Here is a 20,820-nt window from a genome sequence, read left to right on the forward strand (position 1 = left end):
TCATCACCAGTGCCTTTTTTATTTTTTTTTCTTTTTGCCTGCGTTTTTGTTCTCGCCTCGCACACGTTTGAGGAGCCCGTGGCTCGCCGGGAGGTATCCCGGCCGATCACAACCTTAGCGTTAGGTGGCCCAGAGCCGTTCCTGAGATTGCTTTTGCACAACGAGGGCTCGAGTTTGGTTTTTTTTTTATTATATTTTTTTTCTATTTTTGATTCGAAGCGATAGTAAAGCTGAGGTCCGATTTGGGCTGCGCGCCGCTGCCTGTTTGGTAACATTTGGCAAATAAAACACAAAAAATAAAGGGAGAACGCTTCCACAGTCCTACATGGGTGTTTCACCATCATCAGCCACCACCACCACCACCATCATCATCAACCACAGAAAAGCACAACGTCCCCAAAGCAACGGATGGACACTTCCTCTATAGATCCAGCACATGGAGAGGGTGTGGGTGTGAGTGTGCTCGCCCCCCTAGAAAGGCAGCCAGGTCACTAGCGCGGCCCACAGAGCCGCCAGGAGCAGGGGCAAAGCCGGCGGGGAGGAGGGACGGTGCCGCGCCGCTGCCGCCTCCGCACAGTTCAAATAAGCTGCCTTGGAAATCGAGGTTTTTGGATTCCCGTCTCAATTTCTCCCAGAGGTCTGTCGCTCCTTCCTGGCAATCGGTGAGCGCTGTGAGGGTGCAGGCGTGGAAATCGTCCCAGTACCTGCAGGAGGGGAGAGCAGCCGGCGTCAAAACAGGCACGCACCCAACCATCCCCGGAGGGGGGCGGGGGGCGCCCCCTTGGGCCCGCAGCCCCGGCCCCCCGACGGCGGCGCCGAGCGGGGGAATGCCCTAAAGGGGGCTGGCGCCAGGTGGGGAGGAGCTGCCGCCTCCCCCGCCCTAAAACCCGGCCCCACTCCCCCCCGAGACACCGATTTCTGGGAGGGATCCTGGGCCCCTCGCCTTTCCCTGCCTGCCCCACAGCCCGCCCCCTGCCCGCTTTGCGCTGGGTACCGGCTCCCGTGCCACCTCCCGGGGGGGGCTGCCGCTGGCTGGGTTTCCGACGGTCCCCCCTCCCCAACCCCGCCTTCGGCACAGCCCGGCCCGGGCGGGATGGTGCAGAAATCGCTTTGCTGGGTGGCTGCCGCAGCGGTCTTTGCCTGGCGGGGGAGGGCATGCAGCCCCCAGCTGGCAGGCGCCCCTGGGAGCCAGCGGGCTCGTCCGGGGGCGGTTCGTAGGGGCAGATGGGTGTGGGAAAGGCATCGCTTTTCCCAGGTAAGAGGAGGTATCCTGGAGGGTCCCGGTGAGGTGTTAGAGACCCTCGGGAGGGATCCCCGGGGCGGAATCGGGCCCTGACTGCAGGGGCAGGAAAGGAGGAGAAAGGAGGAGAAGGAGGAAGAGGAGGAGAAAAGGAGAAGGAGGAAGGAGCATCATCCCCTCCTGGACCTTCCTGGGCGCCCCGCACCTCGGGAAGCGGCGGGAGGGGCTCCTCATCCGTGGCCGGGGGTCTATAGGCAGCGAAGGGTTTCTCCTTCGTCAGAATAATTTCCAGTTCCCACACGGTTTTCCTTTTCCTTTTCCTTTTAGTAATTCCCTTCTGCGTGTCCAAAGGAGGACAACGGAGTTGGGGAAGGGTCTGGAGCACAAGTCCTGCGAGGACCGGCTGGGGGAACTGGGGTGTTTAGTCTGGAGAGGGGGAGGCTCGGGGGGGCCTTATCCCTCTCTACAACTGCCTGAAAGGAGGTTGTAGGCAGGTGGGTGACGGTCCCTTTTCCCATGTAACAAGCGACAGGACAAGGGCAAACGGCCTCAAGTTGTGCCAGGAGAGGTTTCGATTGGGTATTAGGAAAAATTCTTCACTGGAAGGGTGGTCAAGCATTGGAATAGGCTGCCGAGTTTGGGTGGTGGAATCACCATCCCTGGAAGTATTTAAAAGACGTGTAAATGTGGCGCTTAGGGACATGGTTTAGTGGTGGACTTGGCAGTGCTGGGTTATCGGTTGGACCCGGTGATCTTAAAGATCTTCTCCAACCTAAACGATTTTAGGATTCCATGATTTTTCAGGGGGATTGGAGCCGGGTTTGCCGCCGGGGCTGGACCCGTCCCACTGCCCCGCCTCGGGGGGACCTTTCCTCTCCGCGTCTGTGTTATCGAAAGTCACCCTGAATCTGCCCTCTGCCTCCTATTTTCCCCTTGCCTCAAGGCAGGTGCCTGGAAAGTTGGATATTGGTTCTTTCTCTTTCTTTCTTTCTTTCTTCCTTCCTTTCTTCCTTTTTTTTTTTTTTTTTTTTTTTTAAGTAGTCGTACAGTTTCTAATTTATGAGCACTCTAAGCCGGTTGTAGACTCCCAATGTTTGATACATTTGTAATAAATAATGAGATACTGAGAAGCCAGAGTCTGAGAGTGTGCCTCTCCTGCAGTATTTCTGCTGTAATTGCATCTCCCAAAGGAAAATTAAATCTTTACCCGTCTTCTTTCAATACACATCCCAGCACAGGGCGAAGGCAATCGAGTGGTGGGAGGTGGTCGGAAAAAGGGTCTTGCTTGGAAAAGAGGTACTTTTTACAGGTCGGAACCACGTCTGGTCCGGTGCTGCCCGGCCAAAGGACATATTAGGACACTGCTGCCCGGGGGTATTTATTCCTCACACAAGGTGTTATACCTTACATAAGGTAAACTGCAACTCAGCATTTACAGCGAGATGCCAGCTTTAGCAGGTGCTTGACTCAGAAATCTCTGGTAGGAAGAGAGGAAGGCTGCAGTCTCTTCTCTTCTCTTCTCTTTTTCCTTTCCTTTCCTTTCCTTTCCTTTCCTTTCCTTTCCTTTCCTTTCTTCCCATTTATGTCCTTCGTTTTCTGATTTTCACGGAGCAAAATCAGAAAAAACCTATTCCAAACATATTTATGTCTAAGGACCTTGGCTCGTTTCTAAACATGATTTTCTCTAATTTTGTTTGGTTGGTTGGGTTTTTTTTCGGTGGGAGGGGAGTTTGTGCCAGAAAACAGCAACAGGGAGACGGGAGAATACCCTGTGCAGCCAGATTTTATTTTATTTTATTTTATTTTATTTTATCCTTTTCTTTTCTTTTCTCTTCTTTTCTTTTCTTTTCTCTTCTTTTCTTTTCTTTTCTCTTCTCTTCTTTTCTCTTCTCTTCTTTTCTCTTCTCTTCTCTTCTTTTCTCTTCTCTTCTCTTCTTTTCTCTTCTCTTCTCTTCTCTTCTTTTCTCTTCTCTTCTTTTCTCTTCTCTTCTCTTCTTTTCTCTTCTCTTCTCTTCTTTTCTCTTCTCTTCTCTTCTCTTCTCTTCTCTTCTCTTCTTTTCTCTTCTCTTCTTTTCTCTTCTTTTCTCTTCTTTTCTCTTCTTTTCTCTTCTCTTCTCTTCTCTTCTCTTCTCTTCTCTTCTCTTCTCTTCTCTTCTCTTCTTTTTTCTTTTTTCTTTCCCACAAGTATCGAAAAGGCCCGTTTCTGCCTCCCTGCCCAGGACCGGGACCCCGCAGCGGGACGCGCAAGGCCGGAGCAGGCGGCTCCCCGGCCCCAGCAGCCGCCCCAGTTTCCCTCCCTGGTAAGATCCACTGCCCTGAGCTCTGGGGAAACCCACCCCTCATTCAGGGCTCCTCCACCTGTCCCAGTTCCTCCAGCTTCGGAGAGGAATTGGGAAGGAAGGGAGCAGAAACCGATTTAGCAAGGTGAGCTCTTTTTCTCCCTTTTTTTTTTTTTTTGGTTGTTTTCCTTTTTATTATTTTTTTCCCTTTATCGTTGCCCCTTCCTTCTCCTCCCCTCTGTGCCAGGAGCGGGGCGAGCCGGGGGGGGGGACAATGGCCTTTCCCCGGGAGCCAGGGGACCCGAGAGGCGCGGGGCTGGGGGGCAGAGCTGCCGTCGGGACAGCCGCGACGGCCGCCCCTCTGGCGCTGGGCGATTCATATTGCGGCTGGGCTCTTTTGTATTTAATTACATCTATTTTCCGAGGAATCACCTCCCTAGGGCCGGCTGTCGCCGGCCAGGGTGAGCTGCCTGTCCCCGGCCTGCCACTGCCCTGAGCGCCCGGGGGGACCCCGGAGCCTGGCAGTGACCCTGAGTCCCGAAGGCAGCAATAGGAAAGGGGGGAACAACCCCCGTGCAGTTCATGTCAACACCCAGGGCGAAGCAGGAGAAGGGGAAGAATGCAAGGGAGGGGCTAAGGAGGGGAAAGGGAAAATAAAATCCCCACAAACACCTAAACAAACAGAAAAAGAAAACAAACAAACGCCCCCCCACCCCCCTCTCCCCCAGATTCACGGTGGGAAAACTAAAAAAAGACGTTGTAAAAACTCCCTCCAGGCTGCCCTGCTGCCCTACGGCAGCGCCCTCGGAGGAAGCCCGGAGCGGAGAACCCAGCCCCGAAGCGCCGAACCCCGCGTTACTTCTGCTGCTTCCCCTCCCACCGCCACCATCCAACCTCGCCCTCCCCCTTGCCCAGCCCCGGGTGACCCCCTAGTCCCGTTGTCCCCCCGCGGCCCCGAAGGAGAGAGGAAAGACCTACGCGCAGATCGTTTGGAGGTTTCTCTTGTCGTCCAGGTCCTGCGGGTAGTTGGCCATGTTATCGCCCAGCCGCAGCAAACAGTCCGAGAAGCCCCTAAAGACCGCATCGCACCGCCCCGCCGCTCTCACCGCCTGCACCAGGTGCGCTGGGGGGGCAGGGGCACAGGTCAGCACCGCCGGCCCCCCGCCCGCCCCGGCCCCCGCACCGCCCCCTCGCCCCCTCCCCCCTCGCCCCCCCACCCCCGTCGCTAAAAGCGCGCCCGGCCGGGCAGCGGCGGTCTGGGGCAGGAGGAGGGCGGTGGGACCGAGCCAGGGTCGCCATCGGGCGCTCGGGGACATGAGTCAGGGGCTTGTCGCCCTTTGCCTTTTTAGCATCAGGATTTTCAGTGCCCGTGGATTAACGGCATTTGCTTCAGTCTTTTTTCTTCTTTTTTTTTTTTTTTTTTTTTTCTTTTGAGGGACCGGGAGGAGGGGAGGGGAGGTGAAGATGCGCTGCGTGCTTCTCCCCGGACTTGCTCCTTTGTTAGAAAATTCCGCCTCGAAGCAGCAGGCGCGTTTCTCCGTGCAAACACTGGCGCGCACACACGCACACACGGCTCCTTAACGCCCGGGTCGCCCGACACAGATTGTGCAAAACGCGGCCGGGGAAAAAATATATATATAGGAATAATAATTAAAAAAAAAGAAAAACCACTAGAAAAAGCTGCGACAAGGACACGAAAAGAAGCAACCCCAGCGCCACGCACGCAGCTGTGGGGGCTTCCGGGGCTCGGAGCAGCGGGGCGGGCAGGGGCAGGGGGGAATCCCGCTCCCTCCAACGCGCCGCCTCGGGCATCCTGCGGGGTTGCGCTGCGGAGCGGCACGCGCTTAAATGCAATAGGAACAAACCCAACAACAACCGCCTGCAAACGGGGAAAGCAAACGCGTTACGGTGTGCGGGAGGTGGTTCCTCCCGCGTGTCGGCGGGGGGACGGGACGGGACGCGGGGACATTGCTGCGGCCTGTGCCACCGCACCGCGCCGCACCGCACCGCGCACACGCCCGCAGCAGCCCGCGCCGCAGCCGCAGCCTGGGGGACACGGGGATGGGGGTGATCCCTCACCACACTCCTGCCAGTGACGGGGGCTGGGGACGCTGTGGTGTCCCTAGGCCCGGCCTCGACCCCGGGCACGCAGCTGGGATGTCGCTGCGGGCCGTGGGGGCGGGCGGGGGCTGCCCCCCTCCCTTCCGGAGGAACCCTGGGCCGCCCACACCGCCGGGGCGGGGGGGTTGTTGGGGTGGGGGTCTCTCCCGAGCCGTGTCCCCAGGGTATGGCGGTGGCGGTGTGTGTGTTCCCTTGCCGGGCACCGGCTCCAAGCTAAATGGCTGACTCCGACAGAGACTGTTTCAACCCAGATCCCCCCCCTTGCCGTTTGATTCATCGCTAACATGACTTGGTGGCCACTCCCCTCTACACACACACCAGCACCAGCCGTCACATCAAACCCCCAGCAGGATACAGACGTTGGCTACGTTAGGAAAAAAAGCCAGGCAAACAAACAGAGAAGAACTGAGGACCATCCCGGGGGTAAAACCATGTCCTATAAAACCCGCTCCATCCCGCTCCGGCAGCTACAGCGGGAAAGAGGAGGGGAAGTTGTCGCTAATTCCTCCCAAAACGTGATGGGCTGAGCTGAAAATAGGGGGTCCGAAGCGAAGCCCTGCCTTGGGCCGGGGTGACAGAGGGTCAGGTCTGGGACCAGCGGGGCTCAGAGCATCCCTCCATCCCTCCCCTCCGAGGGGCAGCCGGGCCCGCGCCGCTCCCTCCGCACAGGGCACCCCCGGCTCAAAGCCGCCCTAACCCCCACCAATTAAGGACACCCCCCCCCCCCCAAAAAAAAAAAAAAACAACCCCAAACCAAAAAAACAAACAACCCAAGAAAGCAAAATCAGATAGACGAGGGTCCTGCCCGGTTAAACAACAGCGGGATTTCTACTGAACTAGGTCGCTTGTGCTTTGCCGTGGCTCTGACCTTCCCCCCCCGCCTCCCTCCTAGCCCCCCCCCCCCCTTCAAAGACAGGAGTGTGCAGCAATTTGCAATGCAGCAGGACCGCAGGAGCCATCCATAACGGACTGTGCCCCCCTCGGCGAAACCCGCTCCCCGTCCCCCCAGCCCGCCTGCCCTTTAGCTGTGCCTGGTCCATCCCTCCTGTCCCTGGGCGCCTTCCACGGAGACTCGGTCCCCGCGTCCCCCCCAAGTCACCTCCCACAATGTCAGGGATTTCGGACAGTTCCAATCCCCTCTGCCCATATAAATATTTTTTCTTTCCTAAGCCCCGGCGCCTAGACGTTTTGGGAACGATCCGAACATCCATTTCACACGAGCCGTTACCGGGAACGGGGCAAAGGCAAATGGCCCTTTGCAACCCCCTTACGGACAACCAGAAGCTGATTTCGGGGTGGGGGGCAGGTTACCCGAAATACCGAAGGAGGAGCAGAAAGGAGAAAAGCCCTCCACGAGCTTCAAAGCTGTCCTCTCCCAGGGCACCGCAAAGCGACCGCACCGCCACCATCCCCGCGGTGTGCAGCAATTTTTGGGGTAACTTTCCAAATCACTGCTCATGCTCCCGCCAGCCCGGGGACGGCTGCTCCCAGCGACCCTAGCTACCTTTCCAAATGTCACCGTGAATAAAATCCTCCCTCGCTGCATCAAATAAACGCAAATGAGAGAAAATCCTCCTCCTCCAAACGAACAAACAAATAAAAAATGCAAGGACTGAAATTAAGGGTAACATCCAATTAATGCCTTCCCCTTTCTTTCTCTGACAGTACAGAAAATGGCCTTCTGAAGAGTTCAGCCTCATTTAAAATGGAATGGTAATACGAATGGAGGGGTTTGCATCGTATATCCACATTTTCCAGAGGTCAACATTTCATCGCAATATTTCTTATTTTTTCCTTTTTTCCATGAAGAAATGTTCAAGGCATTTTGCCTTCTTCTTTCCTCCCTTTCTTGTTCTCCCCTTCTTTTTTTCTTTCTTTCTTTTTTTTTTTTTTTAATTTTTTTTCTCTCCTTCTTTCTTTTGGTACCCACAAAATGCTGCAGAGATTGTCTGGAGAGGAGGGTGACCGAGCAAAAGGATCTCTAAATAGCAATGCCGAGCATTTTTGGTTTTATTGTAGCAGAATTCCTTTGCAGGCAAATATTTTCAAAGGTCTCTTCACACCTGACAATCTGGATAATAAAAGACGCGCTTTAATCGCCCTTTCCTTCAAGCTCAATTTTGGATCATGCTTTGGAATATATACATTCCATATAAAATCTTTAAAATTTGCCTGTACAGGACCAAAGTGGTCATTAAGTTGGAGATTGTTTAATGTCTGTAACTCAAAACATTTTCAGCAAAGAAATGTTGAATAAAATGAACCTGAGAGCAAACTAGTAACAACAACCAGTGAAAACCCCAAGATATTAACCAAAACCAGCAACGAGCACACAAAAACACATACCGGCGTGGAGGGAAACCTGTTCTATTTTAAGTAACTTAGCATATATAGAATTTTTTTAGACCCGCTCGTTTTTTGACAGCGGTTCTCCCAGCACAAAATTAACGATCGGGCGGTGGGACTTCGCGATTTTGAAAGGTTTTTTATTTGTTTAAACCCCCCATTCGGGTGGATATAATTTTTTTTTCCTTTAAGTTAGTGATGGGTTTTGTTTGGTTTTAGGCTGCTTTGCAAATGGGAAAGCCTCCAAGTTCCCAAAGGGAGCCCTTGGCTTGTCCCCCTGATTTTCTGCAAAAAAAAAAAAAAAACCCCAAACTTTCCAGTTAGATCTCTCGCAAGCCATTTTGTGCTGGTTCTTATTTCTCTGTCCCTCGGGGCAGGGAGGGGAGGGGGATTTCTTAGCGCTGGAGTTCCCAGATTGTCGGTGGAAAGGAATGCAGGGGATATCCGAAAAACAGATACAAATGCAGCCGTTCGTGGGGACGGAGGGAACAGGAGGGGGAATAAGGGGGGGGGGGGAGTGAAGTATGAGCATGCACCGATTTAAGAAAAAGAACAACAAAAGTGGTTCCAGAAGACCGATAAAACGGCTCCCTGTCCTGCGGACCCCCCTGCCTTGACAGCGTGAAGCACCCCGAAGCCGCCCGGGCAGGAGGCAGAGGAGCGGGGTCCCCCCGCGCCCCGCACCGCGGCCGTCGGCGCAGCTCGTTCCCACGTTCCGCTCCTGCATGCATCAGCCGGGCTTCGGTGCACACAACTTGCTCCCGAATTTGGCAGTCCACTTACCTATCTGTACAGCAAGGATCAGAGAAATATATCTGCCGTTCAACTTAAGTCCCATCCTACATTTAGTAAAACCATTTGCGGCTGCAGATCTTTAAATAGTTACTTTGGAGAACGTGGGGGAAAGCTGAAAAATAGGCATTGCCAACAAGTTCCGAGCAGCGGAGGACTTTGCAGACAAGGGGGGGGGAGACAAGAGGAGAAGGAGAGAAAGAGGGAGGCAGAGGGAGAGGGCGAGGAGGACTAGCTGGGAATGGTTCGCTCCATTAGGAGGGGGCGGGGGAAGTACAGCCTCACGCCCACCACCGGCCCTGACGTGGGGGGATGACACGGACCGTTTTTTTTTTTTTTTTCATCCCCTTCTTTTTCTTCCTTTTTTTTTTTAAATGTGCACCTTGGAAGAGAAACGCCATTTATAGGCATCACAAGCTGGATTTATCCGCTCTCCCCGTGTCTCCCCGCCCCATTAATCGCCGAGGACCCCCCCCCGCCCCCCCCCGCGCTCTCCGCCTGCCCCGTGTGGCGGCGGGGGGGGGGGGGGGGGGGGGGGGGGGGCGGCAGCCGGGACCGTCCCCCGGGGCGGGAGGGATGCGGGGGCGGTGGGGGGGACACGCACACACACACACGCACACACAGACACGCAGACGGAGGAGCCGCCCCCCCGGGGGTGGGGATTGCACGGCAGAACCCCCCCCCGCCCCCGGGCCGCCCCGTCGGGGCTGGCCGGGCCCGGCCCCCGCGCTGCGGAGCGGGGAGGAGGAAAGGGAGGTGCGGGGGTCCCCTCCCCCTGCCCGCCCCTCCCCCACCATGACGTCACCCCCAGGCTGAGGTGGGGGAGCGCGGCGGGGGGGGAAGCTGGTCTCTCCCGGCCCTGCTGCCTGCGCTCAATCCCGGTGGCAGCAGCCCGGCTGTGGGACTGCAGAGCGAGCTGTGGGAAAGGGGTCACGCGTGGGGGAGCCCTGGGGACTGCAGTGGGGCCGGCCTGAGTCTGGGGACCACCGCACACCCTCCTCTGGGGATGGGCTACAGGTGTGGCAGGGCTGGGGCGGGGATGGCGCCGACCGGGGCTACGCGGAGCCCTGCCCGGGACAGGGCTTGGTCTGGGGGGCTCCTGCAGCCTGGCGCCCTCCCGGGACCCTCCTCAAGGCCACTCCTTCCAGCAGCGAGAGAGGAACCTAACGGTGCCGTCATGGGCTGCTCCCGGTGCGAAGCAACCAGCTACAACCCCATCCTACAGCCTGGGCTCTTCCACTGCAAAGTTACTCGCCCCCAGCTCAGCCCTGACCTTTCTCAGCCATCTGTGGGACCTCCAGGAGCCAAAGGCGGACTGGCCGGAGTGAGAACTTCTGCTGGCCTTTGGTTCTTCCCAGTCCCAGGTCCTCCCCCTGCAGTCCTTCTGCACTGCCAGTGCTGCAGAGCCCTGGACCAGCTGGGCTACCAGTTGGTCCCTCTTGTTACAAACCACATGTGACAATCCCCAGACCTCAATGAGAGGGGGACAGCAGCTGCCAGGCTGGGTCTGTCTGACTTTCATGGGCTGCCTGAAGCCCACCAGGCAGAGACAGGGATTGCACGGGGTTAAATGAATCAGTGCTACTGGAAGTAAGGAAACTGGAGGTCAGGATGAGAAGCATCCTTGCTGAGAGCTCCATTCACAAAATAGTGCTGGTGAATGCCATTGCCTCTCTAGTTCTACCTAATGTGTGCAGAGGCAGCCTGCACGTGCATCCTCTTACAGCCGTCCTGAAACCCCAAGCTCTGTTTCTTCACCTGGAAAGCAGATACAACGCTGGGTAACTACGCTACAAGTCAGCTGGGGCCTGCAGGTGAAAAATGCTGACTTGTCCCTTCTGCACCTTCCCACTATTCCTTTTTGCTCCACCTTTGCTTCCTATTTATAGATCTCCACCATGGATGGTGAGCTGGATTAGGGGACAGAGCTGGCTGAAAACTAACCTGAGGAATTCAAATAAAAAGGTTCATTTTCAGCCAGCTCCCAGAGCCAGCTCAGCGTGTGGACACGCGGTAGTGAACACAGTGCAAAATGGGTGCCGTGTCCCCTGGCAGCTTGCCTTTTGATTGACTCAGCCATGAAGCTGCAGCCCTGAGTACAGTTGTCTTTGACACACTCCTGAAGACATTGGTGACAGCAAGAAGGCTAAGGCTAAGCTTCAGACTGTGCACCATGTTCTTTTTCAAAGGAATGAAGGGTTTGAGTGTACGCTAGTAAGGCAAAACACTTCTACCAGGCTCTGGTAATGGGTGCTTTTGTAATGCAACAAACACTGAAGTGAGTGTCAAAATGTGGAGCCCTGTCCTTTTCCCAGGAGGGATGGGTTAGAGAGCCCAAAAGATTGTTTATGTCTCAAAGTCAGTGCATTATTGGCATAAGAAAGGAAGAGCATGAAGGGACTGTGGGTTGAGGTACCTGGATATAAACACTGAACCTACCAGCTCTTGGCAGCTGGACCACTTGTGGCTGCATTTACTGTTAAGAGGGACAAGGCACCCTTGCAGGAGCACCAGGTGGTGGAGGCTGCAGCAAGAGGAATTTCTCATTGCACAACTATGCCTTATTGGTAACTATATTGGCTTACTTATACATTCATATTTGCTACGGTTTTGTCTGCTCCTTTTTTTTTTTTGCTGAGGGCAGACAAGTTATAGCTTCAGGTTAGAGGTTGGACTGGCTCCACAAGGCTTGCGTTGAACATGATTTTGACATTACACTATGTAAATCTGCTTTGGAATGAACTTCAGGGCAGTTTCCAATACACAACCGGGAAGAGTTTAATATCTGGCTTTTGGTACGTCCATCACTGCCGAAATGACTGGAGCCTCTGGCAATCTGGCCACAAATCTCATAAGAACAGGCATTTCTGGGGGATTTCTGGCCAAACAACAACAAAAAAGATATAACAGCTAGAGGCATCAATTACAGAGGCAAAAAGGGCTTGGCCAAATTCCTCTAAATGTTCTTGACTGTTGGGGCAGGCCAGCTCTGTCTGAAATTCCAGCCCGGCTCCAGCCTCACCACCTTCCCTGCCCCAGGAAGGGACCCGTTGTGCTATAGATTCTGGACAAAAGCCAGCGGTTTCAGCCCATCTCAAATAGCAGCAGCCTCAGCTCTACTGGGAGCTGGGGAGCAGGATGAAGTGGGGACAGCTGTTTATCAGACTACCCTTTTTTGTCTTTTTTTTTTTTTTTCTTTTCCCCTCAATGTGGTATTAGAAGGTGCTTGAATATCAGCCCATTTGTAAGAGATAGCTGCGTGTGTTCTAGGAAAGGAGCATCTAACTGTGCCTTGCTCAGTTCCTGTTAGGACAATTTGCTCATCAGCACGATTTTGCCCTTGCTTTGAAGAAAAAGGGCTCCATCCTGGCAGCAGCCTCATGCTCCGCTTGTTAGGGTTGGCGGTGGTGTCATGCCGTGGCCGTGTGTGATCGCTGCCGTGGCGGAGGCAGACGGACGGAGCCCACGGCTGCTGGCCAGATATAGCTCTGCCAGAGATAGCAGCGAGTGCAGCGTGGGCTGCGCCGTGTGCCGGAGTGCCTGGGTAAGGATTTGGGTGGGCAGCCCTGCGCTGTCACTGCCGGGTGGAGAGCAGCGTGCTGGGCAGCTGATATAAAGCGAGCTCAGCTCCATCTAAATCACCTGCCACAAGGGGACCACCGCATTTAGCGGATGTGTTTCTCATTTAGCTTTTGGCTGACTGTCATGGCTGAACCTCAAAAGAGGCAGCCGGCTCAAGGTAGCAGAGCGAGATGCTTTTCCTGGCAAAGCTAGCTGCATCTCTGCATTTCTTTTTCCCTTTATCCCTTTTTTTTTTTTTTTTTTTTTAAGTGCAAGGTATTTCTTGAAACAGCTTACACCGTGGGCTCCTCAGTTCATGGTTACAGGCTAGTAATAGGGATAGAAACTAAATCTTTGGTGCTGTCAGTCAGAGAATGATTTATTCTAAGCATCGGCTTAGGTTGAAGGGGAGGGTCCAGCGATCACGGTGATATTTAAAAGTCCCTCCTATGGGTGTGTGAGAAATGTATTCGCTCTTAGCTCATCCTGCAGTAACATCGCCTCTACCAGGAGGTGACTGTCTGCTTTAACTCTCCCTCACCATCAGCCTGAGATCCAGCCCTAGTGAAGCTGAGATGAAACAGTGACTTGTGCCTCTGTACCCTTCCATCTCGCAGGTCCCCCGAGAAGGGGATGCAGACTGAAAGCTTTATAGTCCTGCAGAGGTGGCTCTCCTTGCTTGTGCTGTAGCTCCCAGCCCTCAGCTGCTACTTTCCCTAGAGGAAGGTGGCCAGCCAGAAAAATACATGCAAATATCAAACCTGGCTGATAAATTAATAGCTTTTCACAGTAAGATCTTCCAAGATTTTTTTAAAGTAGAAAAATAATGAGAACACACTGAAAATGTGACAGGTAGGATTAAAGAAATACCTTTCGATAACAGCCAGACTTCTAGAGCTTTTTTGAGTGGCCTTGTTTCATTAGACATCTGGCTTTGTTACTGGCTGGATGTGTCTGACTTAGGCTAAGCAGAAAAAAATTGAAGATATGCACCCAAGACCAGAATTTGCCCCACATCTGCCTAGAAATTAGTACCAAAATAGTGCTTGTTGTTCACTATGAAAAATCATTGTCATCTGGTGTCTGTGAAAACATATTTCTGAAAATATAAACTGTTGCTGTGGTTCCAAATATAAAACTGGGAAAGAAAAAAGTAAATGGCTGAGTGGATGTAAAAGGGACATGATTGCTCGATACTAATCTTTAAAAAATGACAAATGCTGGGTAAGGTATTTGTAACCTTACCTATCTGGCACAGAAAACAATGATCGGATATAAATTTAGAGATTAGAAGAATGCAATCTTCAGCCTCAGCTTCTGGGATTTTCGAAGGGGAAAACCAGAATTGCAGACTTCACCAGGTTTGTTTGAAAAGCGCAGCCTCTATGTTTGTTCTTCAGCAATTTTCTCTTTTAAAAAGCAGTCTTGAAAAAAACAAGATATCACTTGACCATGATCAGCTCATGCCAGCCAATCCAGTAAGGAAAGCACTAGCTATTACAGAAACAGTAGTGTTTGCATTTAACTGCACTCCTCAGAGATGTATTTTTAGGAGGGTGGCTGTGCATGCACTCGAAATACTGCATCTTATTAGCATGACCCCTTTACATCAGTTTGTGGCACTGGCATCGCTGTTGAGCCCAGGCAAGCTGAGGGGAGGTATGTGAGCCTGCACTGCTCTAGCCAGATGGAGTTCACACCCACTACAATTATGTTTGCAACACATGATTTGCTTAAGGTGCCTGTGGATGTTTCAAAGAGTAGGATGGTTTCAGTAAAGCAGTCTCAGAAGAAAGCAGTATCAATCCTTAGCGTCTTTACGACTGAAATTTTTCTTTAAGAAACATAAACCTAAGGCTAGTCTGTACACTTCTCATTATAGGCTGGAGGGAGGTATACAGACCTGTAAAATGGCTGTGAAAAGGCTGACATTGGTGGAGTTCCTGGCATCCAGGCTTACTATTTTCATAGAACACAGAACCATAGAACAGCCCAGGTTGGAAGGGAACTCCAGACATCGTCTGGTCCAACCTTTCACAGGAAAGGGAGCCTAGATGAGATTACCTTGCACCCTGACCAGTCCTGTCTTGAAAACCTCCAGTGCTGGAAACTCCACCACATCACTGGGGAGGTTGTTCCAGTGATTGCTTCACTATGGTGAAATCCATACTGTGTAAGGAATTGGAAAGCTTGTAATGAGCTGTATGTATCATGCCAGCCCTGTTGATCACTCTCTGACACCCTTAATGAACTCCTTAGTCCAGATGCCAGTCATCCTGAGTGTGTGAGAATAACCTTGAATGCATTCCCATGGTATTAAGATAACTCCCATTTCTGTGGTTGCAAATGCCAGTAACCAAGTTCTGGATCTTGGTTCAGAAGCAAGCTCTGAGTCTGGAATAATAACGCCATCGCCAGAACACAAACTGGCTGCACAAAACCTTTATTGTCAGTATGTATCAATAACAAATCCTAAAAGTTGCTGGCACGTGAATGTTTCCTGCTTCCATGGACGTTGGCACCACAACATCTATTGACCACGGTGAGATGGGACGTACCTCAGTGGGGTGATTCACGTGTTTCTTCCATTGATTTATAGAGTATCTACTGCCACAACAGCTATTAACCTTCAGTTACAGTAGGACTTCAATAACTGAAACACCACTCTGAGTTTTCTTTATAACAGTCAATATGATTCGTTCTAGAAAAAAAAAAATTAAAGAACCAACCATATCAGATTTCCAGCTCTCATGGGAAGACACTGCTTCTACATTTCAAATTTTTCTTCATCAATCCTTAGTCATGAAAACTAAAGTTTCAGGGGAACTTGGGGATTTAGGGAGCAGGAAAACAATGTGTTAATTAATTGTGGGCTGATGAGAACATTACCAAGACAGATGTTCTGCCAGTCACACGTGCATTGCAAGAACTTCAAGTGAGATCTCACTTTTCTAGGAAGGATGAAATCTGGGGGGAAGAATGTATACAAAGGTGAAGAGGGCTCTGTGACAAGGAAAAGCAATATGTATCTGTGCATACATCCGCAATCTGATTGCAGAAATGCTGAGGACACGCAACTTCTTCATCCCTCTCCTTCTCCACTATTAGTTTTAGGAACATATTTATGACGCTGGAAACTGAAAGGTCAGAGATAAGTTCTGTGAATCTGAGTAGAAAATGTCTTCTTGGGAACTAGTTTCACCAAGGCTTGACTTGAGGAGAAGTATGCATTCATTAAAAACCATCCTCCTTCTGAACCCACACTTGGGCCAATTTGTCTTGTGTGTGACAACTGGCATAATTAACTCACATATCATTGTCACGTGTCAGCTGCCATGCAGGTGATTGCAGCTGGAAAAGTCAAGAGCAGCTCCGCAGCCACTGTTTGTAGTGGCACAGAGCAACTGAACAGTCAGCAGCCTCCTTAAGAGGAGTTGTCCTGCTCCTCAGTATGATCTAGCAGCACAATAAAGAAGGTGGGAAGTGATGCGGGTAGCTGTGGACTAAGATGTTTCATGCATCACTTACCCATTGCCATTAGGTAACATGCATCCAGGATCTAAAACCACCTTCATGAGCATCAGAGGCCTTTGCCTAGTAACGTTAAGGAGTTACGCCTCCTTCTCAAGTTCTTTGCCTGTGCCACCCCCGATCCTTCTTGCACTGGGGTTTAGTAAAGAACTGTTTGCTCTGCTGTAGTAATTTGGGACTGAACCCCAAGGGCCTCGGCCAAGCCCCCTCCACCCGGGAGCAGGCAGTGGCTATTAAATGCGGAGTGGAAAGTGGCAGTCTGTTGTAGTTTGTCCGTCCTGTCACTAGAGTGAGACATGCTCACAAGCATCCTGGGCTGCTCTTTCGGGAGGTGCTGAGCAGGCCCGTGGGTGCTGGCACTGAAGGGGCACCGTGTGCCATGGTAGCCCTTGGCATCCGCAGCAGGCTGAGCCTCAGGATCAGAAGCTCTCCAGGTTACCCCATTCTACTGCAAATGCATATATTTTTTTTGTTTTACACTTGCCATAGAATAGCTAAAGTGGATGAGGTGGTGGGAGGGACTCTAAAAATCCTTTGCCATGATCTCTTGATAGCCATGACTACTAACCCCTGATTCCTGGGCATATGGGTGTCTCATCTGATCTGTAGTCCAGCTGAGTCCACCAGCATCTTTCTATTGACTTCCAAAAGACTTTGAGTCAGGCCATCACACTACTGAGCCTGAGACCAAGCGGCAAGACATGTACTGCAGATATTTCTCAGTAAGGCAGCAAGGAGAGCAAACTTTTTACTGAAGGGTAAAAAGACAGCGGTAGTTCTGACATCTAAATAAAATGACTCATTGAGGAAACTGCCCTCTCTCCCCCTCCATGACATGCTCACCTGAAGACCCATGATTTATGACAATGTATTTCAGAGGGTCCCCTAAGGATGGAGGTTTTTTTCCCCCATTCCTTCTTTTCTCAGAGCTAAGTGTGATGCCCTGCCAGTGAGTGGCTTGTGCAGGTCCAGACGGAGAGAGCAAACGGCTAAAAGGTAGTGATTGCAGCACTGATCTCTTGCAGGCTCTGCAGTGTGAGGAGGTGGTTCTGAATCACAATGAACTTAATTGAACAAGAAATGGCATTGATTTTTCCTTTTCAGCCCTCCCCATTGCTCACAGCAACAGTGCACTGAACCCTCTGCCCATGCCAAGTAGCAGAATTGCACAGCACAGTAGAGTGGAGATTTTTTATTTTTGTCCTGTCATTAGCATGTATTTATTTTTAAATAGGGTAAAAAACAAAGCTCTCTAGGCTTTGAGTTGTCAGTACAGTACGAGTTTCAGGAGCACAGGGAAGCAGGTTATGTGAGAAACCGTAGCTTGCTTTATACTCCCATGACCAGGAAATAACATTGTTCTTGAGTTTATCTCATTGTTGAAAGAACTAGAACAACATGATTGCCAAGCTTCTGAAGGGCTCCTGAAAGGTCTTTTTTTTTTTTTTTTTTTTTTTAAATTTACACAGATAAAGGTGCATAAGCTGCCTCTAATATGCAGGGAAACAAGGAAGAAACTATTGAATCATTGCTACTTTTTGCCCTGTTAGGCAGGCATGTTAACATGTAATTACAGGTTTGAACAGCTAGCGATTTCCTATATAGCCTGTTAAACATATCAGTGAACATGCCTGGGCTTTACTCCTACTTAGAACTGTACGAGGAGTGTGTGTATTTTCCAGGGGCTCTCCCCCTACTTCCCCCAAAATGTCAAAAAGATAACTTACGAAGGTATCCGGGAACTTCTCTAACAAATTCATGCTAGCAGCCTTAGGCAGTGCCCAGACCCCAGCTCCAGGATCACACCTGCATTCCCTGCAGTGCACAGCTTGTTTTGTTCTTGAGGGGAATTCTTCCTCTGAGCTAGCCAGGCTGAGCAGGGCAGGGAGGATGGCTAAGGGACATGGAGGTGCACGGCACTAGGCAGGGCAGTGCGTGCATGTATCACAGTGAGATCAGCTTGTACTTTTAATAACATGTAACCCCAGTAGCAGGTACTGGACACCAGATCAATTTGATCTTATGCTGGAAATGGGATGGCAGGGTGAACGGAGTCAGCCTGTGTAGCTCAGCTGGCCGGCGGTGACTTCTGACTCCGTGCAATGCTGGCTGTGTGTATGCTGTGAGCTGTGCCTTGGAGCGGCGGGACGGCCAGGCTGCCCTCCTGGCTGAAAGAAATCCCTGGTGGGGTGGGAGGAGTGACCCCTCGCACCAAGCTGCCAGGGTTCCCTGGGGGAAGGCAGCACAGCCACCGCACCCCCACCACGCCGCTGATCCCAGCTGCCAAAACAGCATTTTGGGGCGGTGATCAGCTTTGAGGCTGGGGCTGATCTCGAGAACTGGCCCCTGCAGGGTCAGTGCAACGCGTTTCTCTCTCCTGCCTCCTGCCACTTGATATTTTCACTGCTTTCTGAGGAGCGATTAAATGGATAGTGAGCATGTATTGGGTTTCATGGAAGTCCTGTCATTGACTTCAATAAGAACAGGAGCAGACTCTTCTAGAATCGATATAATTCATGAAAGCGCTGAACGTTGTACAAGAACTAAAGCAGCGTGTTGTGATGCAATATGATACATATAATGAAGTTACTGGCATCCAAGCACTCTGTTTAATGGGGAAAAAATGCATCCAAGTATTGCTGTTACCGAAAGCGGGGGCTGAGCTGGGTAGCTGAAGAAACGAAATTCAGGGAAATGGCAGTATTTTGGGTTAGCATGCCTGTGACCTGCTTGGGCAACCCTTCAACACACCTCTCCTGCTAACCACCCACTCTTTGCAAACTCACCTCCCAGCTCAGCAGGGGAGGCTGTGGATTTTACGTCTGCCAAGCCCCCACCAGATTAACAAGAAACTGGTTTTGACATTGGAAGGGAACATGTGGTATTTCTGCACTTCTGATAAAGGGAAGCCTCTAACCAGCTGAGTAGGTTGGAGAAGCCAGCCAAGACCAGAAACACCAGGGCAAAACTCACAGACTACTGGGAAGAACTGGGTGGGACTGGGCATCTCCCTGTGGAAACAAAAGCAGAGCCATTTGCCACAGCTCATAGCAGTGGTTGTGGCTCGGTGCATTTTTTGCCAGCAAGACCTTTAGGCCGACAGGTGAAGGCTATTGAAGGCTCTCCAGCCCAGTCCCACAGCTATTGTCCTTGTCCCCAGCGATGAGGCTGCTGAGCGGTTGGAGGCTGGATGAGAAGCCCCGGGGAATGGTTTGCATCAGCCAGTGCTGAGCGCGTTAGAGGACAGAGGCACATTGTCCATCTCAAAAGGGAGACAGCTGTTTGCCTGCTACAGCTGTGTTGGCTTGGGACTCTGTCATTCTTCAAAAAAAGGTCTCAAAACAGCAAAAGAAGGTATCAGGAAAACCACCAGGAAGTCTAGCAGTCTGATAGTCTGTAAATGTAATACAGTGAGGCTATGAGGTATAGAGCTTAAAACCAAAAATATTTCATATATTAAGAAGCCTCCAGTGATTCCATTGTGAAGATTATGCCTAGCTTTTCATGCTAAGCCTCATTTTTCTGACTTTCTGCAAAAAAGCTGCTTTCTCCTTGCACTTTTTCAATTATTTTCTCTAGCCAGAGAAGGATTTTTCTGTGTAAAGTCTGAGGTTAATCTGACAAGGAATCTTAGAGACACAAGCCTGAAAACTGAGACTAGGGTTTCCTGTTGGTACAGGATTTTCAGTTGGTTTTTTTTTTTTTAATTATTTTATTTTTGTTAAAGAATTCCATCTCAAAACTCAAGGTGTGGAAGCCTGTAATGTGATTATTTAGCTTTCTTCCCTGAAAAATTATTCTCCTATAAATATTTTAACAAGAGCACTGTTTAATTCGAAGAATTCTGCAGTGTAATCGTTTTAACACATCCCTCTACTTTTAATCTGCTGTGTGTCAGCAACAACCTATGCTCTTATTGAAATAAACAGTCTACCTACCTGCTAAGGTGCTGGGCCTTTACAAGCAAAGCAGGCTCGGACACCCTCTTCTTTCTGTACTAGAATTTTATGAATGGACAGAAAACCTTAGGCAAATTAGGGAAAGCTGGGCAAGCAGCTTAAAGCCTCCTAGAAGATCTATGTTTTTTTCCTTTCTCTTATTACTTTCTGCAGTTTATTGCTAGGTAAACAGGTTGCAAGATGGGCTGCTGTTGCTCGGGGGAGTGGTATGGGCAGGCACTGATGGCTGGGAGCCTGTGGTGCGTGCCCAGTTCGGGGTGTCCCCCGTGCTGGGACTGTGTCAGGTGAGAGGCACAGGGGAGATGCTGGTGTTTGCAGTGTTGCTGATGGTGGGACGATGACAGCCAGCAAGGGCTGCTGGGGCTGATATCATCAGATTGTAATGAGGTCCCGTGAGAGATGCAACCAGCCTCCCTGGTGGAGAGACCACAGAGGAAATGTCATTGTCCCCTCTTTGTGGATGGCTAAGGAAACTCTCCTTCCCCTCAAACCTGTGAGGAACGTAAGATATGTATTGGTGCTTCTGGGACATGGCTGAGAGGGGGAGTTGACTATCCCTGTTCCTTTGGACAGTCAAATTCATGTGCATGCTGGAGTTCCTAGTTCAGAAATAAGATGTAATTTTATAATGTAGATAATAAATTATATAGTTTAACTGGTACTTATATTATCTAAATAATTTAGTTATAAATTTTATTAATTGCCATACTTGTTGCTAGAAGACTTCGGTGCAGGCACAGTGCTGGGATGGAGATGGCTCGGCACTATTAGCACCAGTGTGTGTTTCATCTCAGTGCTGCTCAGGTCACCACTCTCCTAACACTCCGGTGTGACTCCAGTCTGGCATTGCAAATATACTCGGGCTCAAGACCTGTAAGCGGTAGGAGGTTTAGCAGGTGCTATCGAAGCAGAGAACTTCCAGATAAAATGAAAACCTACCTGGCCTTTCCTTCTGGGTGCTCACTTATTGTCTAACTAGAAGCTTCCAAAG

General features: G+C 51.1%; 1 protein-coding gene across 1 annotated transcript; it reads right to left on the reverse strand.

Annotated features, from left to right (window-relative positions):
• Positions 1–153: 153 nt before the first annotated feature.
• NRN1 (neuritin 1) lies at positions 154–9,160 on the reverse strand. Its single transcript, XM_055801052.1, is given in 4 exon segments — positions 154–537; positions 539–704; positions 4,498–4,642; positions 8,770–9,160. Coding segments are annotated over 4 exon segments (432 nt in total). The 5' UTR covers positions 8,825–9,160; the 3' UTR covers positions 154–471.
• Between the last annotated feature and the right edge of the window lie 11,660 nt (positions 9,161–20,820).

The sequence above is a fragment of the Falco peregrinus genome, chromosome 3 (assembly GCF_023634155.1).
Source record: "Falco peregrinus isolate bFalPer1 chromosome 3, bFalPer1.pri, whole genome shotgun sequence".
NCBI lineage: Eukaryota > Metazoa > Chordata > Aves > Falconiformes > Falconidae > Falco > Falco peregrinus.